The sequence below is a fragment of the Urocampus carinirostris genome, chromosome 2, assembly GCF_059441175.1.
Source record: "Urocampus carinirostris isolate Australia breed hairy pipefish chromosome 2, RoL_Ucar_1.0, whole genome shotgun sequence".
Taxonomy (NCBI): domain Eukaryota; kingdom Metazoa; phylum Chordata; class Actinopteri; order Syngnathiformes; family Syngnathidae; genus Urocampus; species Urocampus carinirostris.
The window spans coordinates 30,821,464-30,834,523 of record NC_142350.1 but is presented as its reverse complement, the minus strand read 5'-3'; the positions used below and the strand labels follow the sequence as shown (position 1 = coordinate 30,834,523).

At 37.8% G+C, this 13,060-nt stretch overlaps 1 protein-coding gene across 2 annotated transcripts in view; it reads left to right on the top strand.

Annotated features, from left to right (window-relative positions):
• slc6a3 (solute carrier family 6 member 3) overlaps nucleotides 1–11,765 on the top strand; it is a 33,401-nt gene extending 21,636 nt beyond the window's left edge. Inside the window, exons 11-16 of one of the 2 annotated variants that reach the window (XM_088326186.1) lie at nucleotides 2,571–2,699; nucleotides 2,791–2,890; nucleotides 4,709–4,803; nucleotides 7,093–7,260; nucleotides 7,335–7,406; nucleotides 9,914–11,765. In XM_088326186.1, coding sequence (XP_088182312.1) covers nucleotides 2,571–2,699; nucleotides 2,791–2,890; nucleotides 4,709–4,803; nucleotides 7,093–7,260; nucleotides 7,335–7,406; nucleotides 9,914–9,937 — 588 coding nt within the window. In that variant the 3' untranslated portion in view covers nucleotides 9,938–11,765. Of the gene's footprint in view, nucleotides 1–2,570; nucleotides 2,700–2,790; nucleotides 2,891–4,702; nucleotides 4,804–7,092; nucleotides 7,261–7,334; nucleotides 7,407–9,913 lie in introns of both variants that reach the window. The other variant, XM_088326185.1, reaches the window with a different exon arrangement.
• The last annotated feature ends 1,295 nt before the right edge of the window (nucleotides 11,766–13,060 follow it).

Genomic DNA, 13,060 nt, shown 5'->3' with positions numbered 1-13,060 from the left:
AAGTCAAGTCACATTTATTTATATAGCCCTTAATCACAAAAATGTCTCAAAGGACTGCACAGGATTACAATTACAAAATTGCACAATAACCTGGTCTTAAACCAGCATGCGGGCAAGGAACAACTCAAAAACCTCAGTGTGAGGAAAAAAGAGAAACCTTGAGAAAGGAACTCACATGTGGTAATCCCCCTTCCAGGATTGACCAGGGTGAATCACAATTAGCATTACTGTACACATAATAGTAAACACTAGGTAAGATGTTGAAAATGTCCGGAAAGAGCATGACACCAACGATGCCCCCAGCCTGTAAACTAGTCCAGAAAGTCTATGACGGCCACGACACAGCTTACCATCTCTGCCAGCTGGTAAATGCAGGGGTTGACATGCTTCAGGTCAGACGCTGGTCCGCTGACTCACCTCAAATCGTCTCTTTCATATCAGCCAGGCAGGCAGTCGGAAAAAGACAGGACAATACAGAATATGAGGTGGGCATCAATCATAAGCTTTGGAATAAAAGTGTGTCTTAAGCCTCGATTTAAAAACTTCCGTTGAGGTTGCAGATCTTATCTCCGGAGGCCGGGCGTTCCATAACACCGGGGCCCGGATGGAGAACGCTCTCGAGCCTGCAGACTTCTTGGCTCTCGGATTCACAAGTAGACCGGCATGTTCCGAGTGCAGACTGCGTGCAGGAACATAGGGGGGAATTCAAACCAGAGAGATAAGAGGGTGCAAGCCCATGCAAACATTTATATGTTAATAAGAGAACCTTAAAGTCACTTCTTAAGTGGACTGGGAGTCAGTGCAAGTTGACCAATACAGGAGTAATATGCTCAAACTTTTTGGTCTTAGTCAAAAGCCTAGCTGCCGCATTCTGAACCAGCTGCAAACTTTTAATGCTAGACATCGGGAGACCAGAAAGCAATACATTACAGTAATCAAGCCGAGAAGTAATAAACGCATGAATTAAAACCTCTGCATCTGATTGGGACAGCATCGAACGAATCTTAGCAATATTACGGAGGTGGTAGGAAGCTATTCTAGTAATATTTTTCACGTGTAACTGAAACGACAGATTAGGATCAAATATAACACCTAGATTTTTAACTGAGTCACTATGGGTGATATTACATTTGTCTAGGTTCAGGGTAGTGTTTGAAAACAACTCACGACAGTGAGCTGGACCAATAATCAACATTTTAGTTCAACATTTTCCAATTCAAGTCAGTTTGATCAAATGTTCTCGGTTGTTTTGTCTAAATTGACCGCATAATTTAGGTTTTTCTAAACATTATGACCCATTTCTATGACTTCAAAAGGAAGGGCCTTGTTCTCTGGGCTCTCTTAGATCAAATCAACCAGTTTGTCATGGCCGCATTGTACAATGAGACCTATTTCTTGTAAATATTTAGTAATGCATTGATTTTTTTTTGTATTATTTTTTTTTTCACTCAAACTCGCAGCCCTTGGGCCAATAGCGGCCCATGCGATGAATGATGGGTTCATTTCATTACCAATTGTTGGTTTTATTTTCAAATGAAATGTTAATGTTTATTATTCCAAGATCTTATTTCATGTGGAAAATATAATTGAAAACAGGTAAATGTTTTAGACATAAATCCTATACATGAAGGGTCTCGAACTTACAACCTTAGGGCCAATAGTGGCACACTGGATGGAAGTTTATCGAAAAGTTTGATGTATTTTCAGCGAATGGTTGATTCATTTATTACCAATTGATTCATCTATTTTCCGATTAAATCTTAATGCATAATGTACTTAGAACTTATTTTGTATGGAAAAATATATTTGGAAACAGAGGAACGTTTTTGACATCATTAATATTATACGTCAATGGTTTCAAACTCGCTGCCCGAGTAACAATTTCACCCCACAAGTTTAATCTAAAAGCAGTGATTGATTGATTTTTAAATAAATTGTTGATGTATATTTTTTGTTTTTAGAACTTATGTTATAAAGATGGCGGCACAGCAGCTGAGTGGTTAGCACATCCACGGCACAGTTCTAAGGTTTTGGGTTCAAATCCAGCAATCAGCCTTCCTGTGCGCAGTTTGCATGTTCTCCCTGTGCCTGCTTGGGTTTCATCTGGGCAGTCCGGTTTCCTCACACATTAAAAAAACATGCATGTCAGGTTAATTGGCCAATCCAAATTGTCCCTAGGTGTGAATGAGCGAGTGAGTTGTCTGTCTCTGTGTGCCCTGCGACTGACTGGCAACCAGTTCAGGATGTCCCCTGTCCACTGCCCAAATATAGCTGGAATGGGCTCCAGCACCCCTGTGACCCTACTGGAGGTTAAGCAGTACAGATAATAGATGAAGAAAAATATATTTTAAAACAGTGTAATGTTTTTGTGTAATCGGTTTTGGTAACGTGATGCAAAAAGTGCCAGCCACTGACAAGTACAGTATTTGAAAACCACGTGTGTGAAAGTAAACACTTTTGGGAGCCTATAGGATGGTGCTAAAGAGCTGTCTGGAGCTCTGGAGCTGCAGGTTGTTGACCCTCGCGCTAGCCCTTATTCCATGCTACATGAATTCTTCTATACTTTTCAGATGGGAGGAATGGAGTCAGTCATCACCGGTCTCATTGATGAATTCAAATGCCTTCACAAACACAGAGAGCTGTTCACCCTCTTCATCGTGACTGCTACTTTCCTCATCTCTCTCTTGTGTGTCACAAATGCAAGTATTGTACCAAGATACTCACATTATTCCGGGGCCTGTGATTTTTTTGCTGACAATTTTCTAACCTTATTTTTATCTCTCACCATAGGGCGGGATGTATGTGTTTACTTTGCTGGACCACTATGCTGCTGGAACGTCCATCCTGTTTGGAGTGCTAATTGAAGCTATTGGAATTGCGTGGTTTTACGGTAGGAGAAACCGATAGAAGGACACAAAGAGAAAAAAAGATGATTCATGTTGCCGTGGCAAGCAATGCCGATGTGACATTAGGGCCCTGATGAGAAATCTGTCTGTATGGACTTGTTGTGACTCCATGTGACCTCGTTCTATTAAGCCCAAGTGTCAACAGGACAAAACTGTCAACACCTATTAATGGTTTTTGCTCCATTAGTCTCCGGCCGCCTCAATGTGCTCCTGCTTGAGTGTAATCTGACTCTTAAATGATCCTTTTCGTTTTGTGACCGCCCTTGTCAGGTTCTGAGAAATTGTAATCAATACTGGCTTATTTGTTTTGAATATGGCTGTGCTACACTACAAACAAGAAGTAAAAAAGATGTAGCACCTAGTTGTCAAAAAGAGCAACCACTAAATACTTTATGTACTAATTAAACACGCTGCAACAAGTCTGTAAAAATAAAAAGTAAAATTAAACAATGTCATTTTCCTGACAGATCCTTTTGTTCTTTAGTGAATTATTTTTCTTTGCTTCACAATTAATAATAAAAAAAAAATGTTTATTTTAGGTCTTGTTTTACAATGTACTGTGTGCAAAAAAAAACTTGAAATGAGAAAAATGTCTATCATTAATGTATGAAATGTTTTCCATTTCAAATAATTTGGTTAAGTAAAGAAGAAAGAGTTATAATAAGAAAAATGAAATTTAAAAAGGAGGAAATTTTTAACTAATGATAATAATGATAATAATAACAGCAATAATAAAGACAATGAATATTGATACAAAAAAAACAAACTCAAACTTAAACTGTCCCAACTTATCTGCCAAAAGAAGTACATTATTTGGGTAGTGCGAAAATGATTTTTTAAAGACACAAACATGACTTTAATGATCCGAAATTCCAACATTTAAAATTATGCATGCAAAAATCTTCATTAAAACGATCTACAGTCATAAAGAAAGACACAACTTGAATGTCTGGATTGGCTTATTTTTTTATGCACTTGCTAAGCGGACTCAATAATAGTTGTGCCTCAGGCGGCGTAGCCTGAATATTGGCCCGCTTTGGTGGGGTTCGACCTTGGCAGGCCTGATAAATCAAGCTGGGGAGCTCGCTGAGCTCTTTTCCCCCCTTTTCCTCATAGAACCCTCTTAACCCTGTGGTCTTTCGTTCTGCTGTCCATCTCAATAAAAAGCTCAGCTGCAATAAATGCCTTCGAGGAAGGAAAGCTACATCCTGAAAAGGGAAATATCTTGATTTTTGACTGTATACAATTCCAAAATGCGCCATTTACAAATTTTAGACAGTTTTATAATGAGTGTAAACATTTAAATTTGTAGTCGATAAATTGTCTTAAATGAGTCCAATGTGGGGCAGCACGGCAGCGCAGTGGTTAGCGCTTGTGCGGCACAGTTCATGTCATGGGAACCTGTCGTGGGTTCAAATCCAGCTCCAGACTTCCTGTGCGGAGTTTGTATGTTCTCCCCGTGCTTGCGTGGGTTTCCTCCGGGCACTCCGGTTTCCTCCCACATTCCGAAAAACATGCATTTCAGGTGAATTGGCCGGTCTAAATTGTCCCTAGGTGTGAATGAGCGCGCGAGTGAGTTGTCTGTCCCCGTGTGCCCTGCGATTGGCTGGCAACCAGTTCAGGGTGTCCCCTGCCCACTGCCTGGAGATGGCTGGGATGGGCTCCAGCCCCCCGCGACCCTAATGTGGATAAGCGGTACGGCTAATGAGATGAGATGAGATGAGTCCAATGTGTTTTTTTAAATTTTGTCAGAAACTGTTGATGAATGAATTGATCGTGTTTGTTTGTTTCCCCAGGAGTAGACCGTTTCAGTGATGACATTGAGGAGATGATTGGTCAGAGGCCAGGCAAATATTGGAGGCTGTGCTGGAAATTTGTCAGCCCCTGCTTCCTATTGGTGAGTATTTTATACCTCTGCATTTGACTACAGTGGAACCTCGGTTTTCGAACGCCTCTCAGTTCGGACAAATCGGTGTTCGACCAAAAATTTCGAGAAATTCTTGCTTCGCTGTTAGGTCAAAAAAACGGAGTTCGAACGCCGGTACGCTAGGGTGCGATGCTGAGCGGCGTACGGGTGTTTTAGCCCCTAATTATGCCTCCAAAGAAGGTCGGTGCAAGCAGGACAGGTGAAAAAAAAAACAAGTTGTTCGTCCAACTATTGCCTTTAAGAAAGACATAATAGCTAAATATGAAAGAGGTGTACGAATTTCCGATCTTGCTAGTGAATACAGCATGGCTAAATCTACTATCAGTACGATAGTAAAGAATAAGGAGGCTGTGAAATCGAGTGTTGCGGCTAAGGAAGTTAGCGCTATAAGCAAGCAACTGCCGCAAGTTTTGGAAGAGGTTGAAAAACTTTTGATGATTTTTCTCTCCCCACCGTCCACCACAAAGGTAAGAAATCCTATTCATAATCATTTTTTTATTTTTACACGTTCATGTTAGCGTAATCTTTCGTACGGAAGATTACGCTAACGCGAACGTACGATTAGCCTGGGTTAGCTTCATGTTTACGTTCGTGGTAAACATTCAGGGTGTTGGAACGGATTAAAACGATTTTACGTTACTTTTAATGGGAAAAACGATTTTCGGTGATCGACCAAATCGGTTTTCGAACAGGGTTCTGGAACGGATTATGGTCGAGAACCGAGGTTCCACTGTATTGTCTATATTGTATCTGGACAATCAGGGCGGCTTAACCTTTTTTGTTTACACAATCATTCCATGACCATTTACATAAAAACATTTCCTGTAAAAGGTCACACAACATTAAATGATTTTCTCCACACTATTCCCCCCTTTGATGATTTAATATCATCAACCCACATCTTTTTCAAGTTTCCCTGTCCTATTGCCTGAGTTTTTACAGACGCTTTAAATCATTCCATGAGACGACTGCAGTCCAAACTCGCCATCCAAAGTCTGCGAATGCCCCAAAAGAATTAAGGGAATTTCATGTCAGAGGCTTAGAGTTCCTGGCTGAAAAAGAAACCGACTAAATGTTATAAGTGGGCAGTCACCGTCCTCCTTTAAATTGGTACAGTACAGCCAAACAAGGGTCGATGTGGGGAATGGTTTAAACCATGACACGTATTACACCACATACATATACTCCAGTGCAACATATACATGTTTTACTCTACCTAATAGTTCATTTTAGTCTCATACCATTTATACTTCCAAACATATGGCAAAAATATCAAAACAAATATTCAAAACAAAATCACAATCTTGACTTTATCACGATTCTTCTGGTAAAAAAAGGTGACTAATAAGAATATTTCTGACTATTTTTCCTTTCATTCTTGACTATAAGAGAATATCTCAAATTTAAGGAAATGTCTAAACTTTCTGGACATGGTCTATTTTAAATGGTGCATTTTTAATTAAAACATGCATGGTTTGAAATAAGGGTTTAAATGCAAATACACTAACATTACAGGCAACAAACATGTCACAATGCTATTATTAGTAGATTACTTCTGTGAGACCTAGCACTACCTGCTATATTTATGAGTATCTACTAATCAAATGATGTTAGCGGCTAAAGCGAATCTAGTCACCAAAGTGAGGATATTTGCTAATGTGGTTAGCGGCTTTGTTAGCTTATATATGGACTGAATCAAGGCTGAAGACTAGAACAAGACCCCAGAGACGAGGTGAAAATCCTTAAAATTTGGAGATCACATTCTTGTCTAAGTGTTTACAATCTGATATTGTCATATAGCCCACCTCTACCTGGAAATCCTACGAATGTATTTTTATATATTCTAATTAGATGGACACGGTACTATTTAGCACTTCCTACTGCTAGAAAAACTTTATTAATTAAAAAAATGTTGATTTAACTAAAAGTTCATGACATTTCCTTGTCATTTAAACCTGCTATTTGAAAATACTTGTAGGTCAGGAAATGTGTATTTCATTAAATTACATTGCCCTAACCTAATGGGAGATGACATATTTGCTTGCCATTTTGGTTCTACGGGTACCCAAGAACCTCATGAAAGGATGGGCAAAGAAATAGGAACAAAAATGGTCCTGTTTAGTCACTTTGAGTCTCCGTAGGTTGCATCCTGCCTTGAGCCTTTTATCAGTCGTTTTCGGTTGCACTGCACAATTCAGCGACATATAGTGGTGAGATAATACACACTGTCCCTTTAATGTTTTCTCCTTCCCAAAACAGTTCATGGTGGTAGTGAGCTTTGCGACGTTTAATCCCCCCAAGTACGGCTCGTATATATTTCCACCCTGGGCCAACGTGCTGGGTTGGTGCCTGGCCATTTCCTCCATGACTATGGTACCCCTTTACGCCTTTTACAAACTTTGCCGCCTACCTGGGAAGTTTTGTAACGTAAGTACAAACCGCTTCGCGACACTTTTCATAGTCTGTTGTGATTACAATATCCGCTTTTTTTGCCCCAACAGAGGCTGGCTTATGCCATCACTCCGGAAACAGAACATCACCTGGTTGATAATGGGGAAGTTCGTCAGTTTACAGTAAGGAATTAATTGTTCATGGTAAATTATAATCTTCAAAAGTGTGATTAAGCGTGTGTGATGTCACTAGTGATCAGCTTTTTAAATTTTTGTGTCAGGTTTGCGATGGCATTTTTTGTACAAAAACATTTTGTCACTCGTCACCAAATTCCTGTAATGTAGGGCACAGAGGAAAACAGCGAGCTGCTGTTTTCCAAAACGCATGCACTATAAACGCAAAATATCTTGGTGTCGTCTGAAAACATTTATGACACCCTTCTAGAGCAGTGTTTTTCAACCCTTTTTGAACCAAGGTACACTTTTATTTATAAAAAAATTCCGAGTCACACCGCCCGTTAAAAATGTTTGAAAATAAAGTAATGTCAAATGTTTCACTGTACTACCTCATAAGCAGGTAGTTAGTGTATAAAAAGAAGAAAACAATACTTAAAATAAAAAAGAATGTTTTTAATGTTTACATTGCATTCTTAAACCGCTTTGTTAAACAAGTTATTAAGTTATTGAATGTACTGTGCTACCTCATAAGTAGATATAAAAAAGTATGTAAAAATCTACTGCCACCTACTGATATGGATGACTATTACAGTTCATTGTCTGAATAAAGCAAAAATACTGAATAATGGCCTGATTTTTGGAAAGATAAAATTGGGAAAATTCCAACGGCACACTGGACAAGGTCTCACGGCATACTAGTGTGCCCTGGCACACTGGTTGAAAAGCTCTGTTTCAGAGGATAAATTACACCGTGGTTTTGCCAACATTATTTACATAATACAGAACAGGATCAAAACGGAAGGTTTGACGGTACTTTATTCGATATTTACTCATTCATGAATTTTTCAATTTTTCAGCGTCAAATCAAGCCTGGTCCTCTAATGATACATCCAAATTAAACAGCGGGGGAAGTCCTCAATTAAAAACACTAAAGTTCTCTTGACATGTAATCTGAGTCATTGTCAGATGTTAGATTCTTATAAAATGTCACTGCATTTATAGCGATATGCATATGAGTTTTCAAGTTATAAAGGAATGATTATTTAAATCATCACATCATTTATTTGGTTATAGTCAGTGTTAGGCACCTTACTTTAAAAAAGTAGTCAAGTCAAGTCATGTTTATTTGTATAGCCCTTAATCACAAAAAGTCTCAAAGGGCTGCACAGATTATTGCAAACCACAGACTATTATTACAGACTATTATTACACCATCCCCTGATCTAAAACCTACACGAGGGCAAGGAAAAACTCAAAAACCTCAACAAGAGGAAAATGAAGAAACCTTGAGAAGGGACGCGAGGTAATCCCACTTCCAAAATTACCAGGCTGCAATGGATGTTGCAAAAGTAATTAGTTACAGTGACTTACTACTTCTTCCAAAAAGTAACAGGATTACTCTCAAGTAAAAGTAACTTATTACAATGGAAAGTTACTATTCCCATTACAAATTTGAAATTTTCTTAGGAGTTTTCGTATCATTTGAAAAACAGACATATTATAGACATTGTTATTAAACCTTGAAATATATTTTGCTCCATACCATTAGCAGATTTGTCTTACACTTGAAAAGCAACACAGATAAACAGTAAATAATACATCAAAACAACAATCAGGCATAAATAATATAAAGTGTGTTTAATCAATTAAATCCAACCCTCACAGCCTGAGACAACTGGTCAAGTAGACATATGCTACTGTACAAGTATAGAGTAAACAGTTCAAAAAGAAACTACACAACAAAGTGTGTTTAATACTGCAGTGTAAATCTGCAGTATTAAACACCCTGAGACAAACGAGACAACCTGAGACAAATGAGACATTCTGTCCATCTTCTAACGTGCATCCAACCAACCAGACTATGCTAAGAAATTTTATTTGAGGAGCAGAAGCTTCTCAAACCTTGTTTCAGATGTCTCCTTCCTCAACACAAAATATGCTTAACTCTTGTTTATTACACACGGGTAAAAGCAAAAATTCAATTTCAAACTGTTTACTGTCATATGCACAGTAAAGAACCACGTTTCCCTGCACAATGAAAATCTTACTTTGCTGTCGACACAGTTGCTAGCGAAAAAAAAACAATAAGAAACTAAGAAACTATATACTGTACATGTATACATAAAAGAATATTACGAACATCAAAAAGATAAAATGATAAGATCAACTCTAGATGAGTTAAGGCAACAAGATAAAAATAAAGCTAAATCACACTTGAAAGTGACTGTGGTACAAGAATAGTACATTTATTTTTTTCTAATGAAGATGAGGGTTCAAACTTTCTTGTTATGTGTCCCTAGCCTATATAGCTACGGAGCTAAATTTTCTCTAGTCTGGCACTTAAGGAGTTAAGTGATAAATAACACTGCTCAACTGCTTTTGACTTAAATATGCGACTACAAAAAAAAAAATGGTAAAAATCTGAAAATTCTCTTTATCCATTCTAAAATAGGATTTTCAATGTTGGCCGCTCTGGTGATTATTGTCTGTCTGGTGATTTTTTCCGTCCCTAGCTCCATCATTGGCTGGTCGTCTGAACGCCAAAGTGAAAATTTCCCACGATGAGAAAAGTGGATGAATGCGTGCACAGCAAAGGTCAGATGTGATGAAGAAGAAGACTCAAAAGCATTCAAATTGTTAAAGGAGGCAGAGAAAGTTATTGTAGGAAATCTTCGTGTGTTTTTCATTTCAACCGTAAGTGTGTAACGCTGTGCGTAAAACTCGTTTTGGTTCGACATCGGTGAACCTGAACCCGGTACTGTGGTGTTTTACCCGCATTTTCACGGAAAATAATCGTCATTAAAACCGTGCCGTGTAGCTTCAGCATGGTCAACATCCCTTTGCGTGTAACAGTTTCATATATTGTAAGCAACTACTCAAATGTTAGTCGTAGGAGCGGAAAATGTGCATGGTCACATGAAGCATTTAGTTTGTTCTTTCTTCTTTTATAAGACTGTTGAAACAGTAAATAGTCTTCGTTCACTATCTTGGGTCATAACATATCAAAAACCTGTTTACAACATGCATTGATTTATTTATTTAAATGATGTACAGTTTTATTTTCACGACTGTTAAAACACTTGCAAATGGTAAAAGGTTGTAACTGTTGGGCAAGGATGTTTACCAGAAAAACGCACTAAATTGAAATAACTAAAGGGCATTTCTGATAAAATTAGGCCAAAATGGACCAAAAAACAAAATGTTGGACCAAAAACAAATCAAACAAAACAAAAATATTATGTCTGGAGCCGTGAAAACTCAAAAGTCTTATTTTGGTTTTATAAATAAGGAAACACATACTGTATTGATCTATATTCGTTGGAAAACGTTAAGAATCTTTTTGTCCTGTTTGTTCTCCTTCAGAAACCATTATCACACATTTTTGAAAAAGTGCCACGTTGCCACTAGGTTGCGCCAAATAGCAGCCGCAGAGCCACTGGTTGCGACCCCCTGGATTGGGCTAACAAGCCTTCATATAGAAAAAAAAGCAACTCTTAACACTAATGAACTGATTACAATTATTTAAAATGATATTTTAAAGCAGCGTTTCCATGAAAATTAATCATTAACAAACACTGTTTATGCTGCAAAATGATAGAATTAGAAAATAAAATATATATAAAAAAAGATAACGTAAACAATATAGTCAGTATAATGAAGAATACAAAATTTAATAGTATTTTCTTCCTAAATGAGGGGTGCAACTATGTAGCTCCCTAATTATCAATATAATTACAAGAAAATAATGTTCTCAAACTCTGTAATGTTACTGATACAAATCTATATATTTAACATAGCATGATTTTATTATTCTTGCAAATATGTTTACTAGGCCTTTGCATTAACCAACCAAAGATCCTAAAAAAACTAGATATTCAACATTAACTCGGCTGTTTGAGTTGTGGCCAATGATTATAATTCCATATCTAATTTGACAGATGACAGTATTTTGATACAAAAAAGCCATAAACTTTCATTTTGGTTTTGAATAGCACTCTCAAGACTGTTGAAAGGCTTCGCTAAGATAATATGCTACTGGATGCGTGAAATGTAAATTATGAGATGTAACATATCTAAAATATTTTATTGTAGCTATGGGTGTTGCTGTAAGGTTTTACGTATTGTCTTCTATGATTGTTAATAATATATTGCTATTGTATTTATGACATAAGCGGTGTTGAAAATGGATGGGAGGCCGTATGTTTGTACTATATGTATGCATAAAGTATTCACTTTGTAACCGTGATCTCGATGACAATTCTATGTATAATATGTTTTTTTCTGTCCCCAAACTTGAAAAAGTCCTGCTCTAAGTATTTCAACAATGGTTCGTGCTTTATAACTGTAGCTGGAGTCACCCAACACATTAAAATGAGTTCAAAGGTCATGAAAACATCTGTTGCTAGTATTCTTTTTTTATCTGTTTTTCACTTTTACATCATGTCAAGTACAAATGCTTGTGGATTCTTTGCACACTCATATTAACTTTATTCGTTTTCGAACCCCCTATTCTCACAAGAGTCGTGGGGGGCGCTGGAACTGACATAGGGCAGGGGACACCCTGGACAGATTGCCAGCCAATCACAGGGCAAATACAGAGATACAAAAAATTCTACACACATTCATACCTTGGGACAGTTGGGATTCACCAATCAACCTGTTATACATGTTTTGGTAATGTGGGAGTAAACCAGAGTGTCCGGAGAAAACCATGCAGCCAAGGGGAGAACATGCACATGAAGCCCGTGGATGGAATTGGGCCCATGAATTCCTAACTGTGAGGCGAACATGGTAACCAGTCATCCCTTATTTTAAGTCATTAGCTGCCATTGACGGTTACAGGTGATATATGGGCTAACCCTAACCCTAATCTTACCCCCAACCCCTAAACCAACCCTTCTCATCAATACTACTTTCAAAGAGGAAAACAGAGGCATTACATCAAGAGCACCCCCTTCTCCAAAAACAACTTTTACTACTCATAATCCGTGTTAAATGAGTTTAAAAGAGCTATTTTTTAAGAATGAATGCTTGGGTAGGGGTTTGCTCTCTCACATGAAACAGATATTACTATTTCCCGTGGTTAGCAGTAGCAGGAAAAACCTCCTGGTCTGACTCAGATACAGCACCTTCAACATCTAGTCGCTGTTGTTTTTTGGAGTAAAGTGTCATCCCGCCCTTCAGAGATGGGCTGGATTGACAGGCAACGGCGTGTGACAATCCTGATGCTAGATCTTGAATCACTGGGAAAAAAAAAAAATTTCGTTCTGAAATGTTGAGTACCACATTTGTCATTATTTTCCGATATGTAGATTTTTTGGGTCTGGTTTTAATTGAGGTGTAAGACATAAGATGGTTTTCACAATTTGATTGTGAAGTTGTAATGTGAAGAACTTAAATGGTCTGTGCCTTTAGAAACGTCGGTTAAAATATGTTACATGGTACAATACTTTTGCTACATTTCCGTTTTTCAATACTAAGCAACATTATATGGATTTTTAGAGGGTCAAAACATTTTGCAGTAAAAAATGGTTAGCATTTATGTGGTTTAAAAGTGTTATTAAATACAAATACTGTATTGGGCGTTGACAATATTCATTATAAACGAGCTGTAAAAACAATCCGAATTAAAATGAAGTATACATAAACAAACAGGCCAG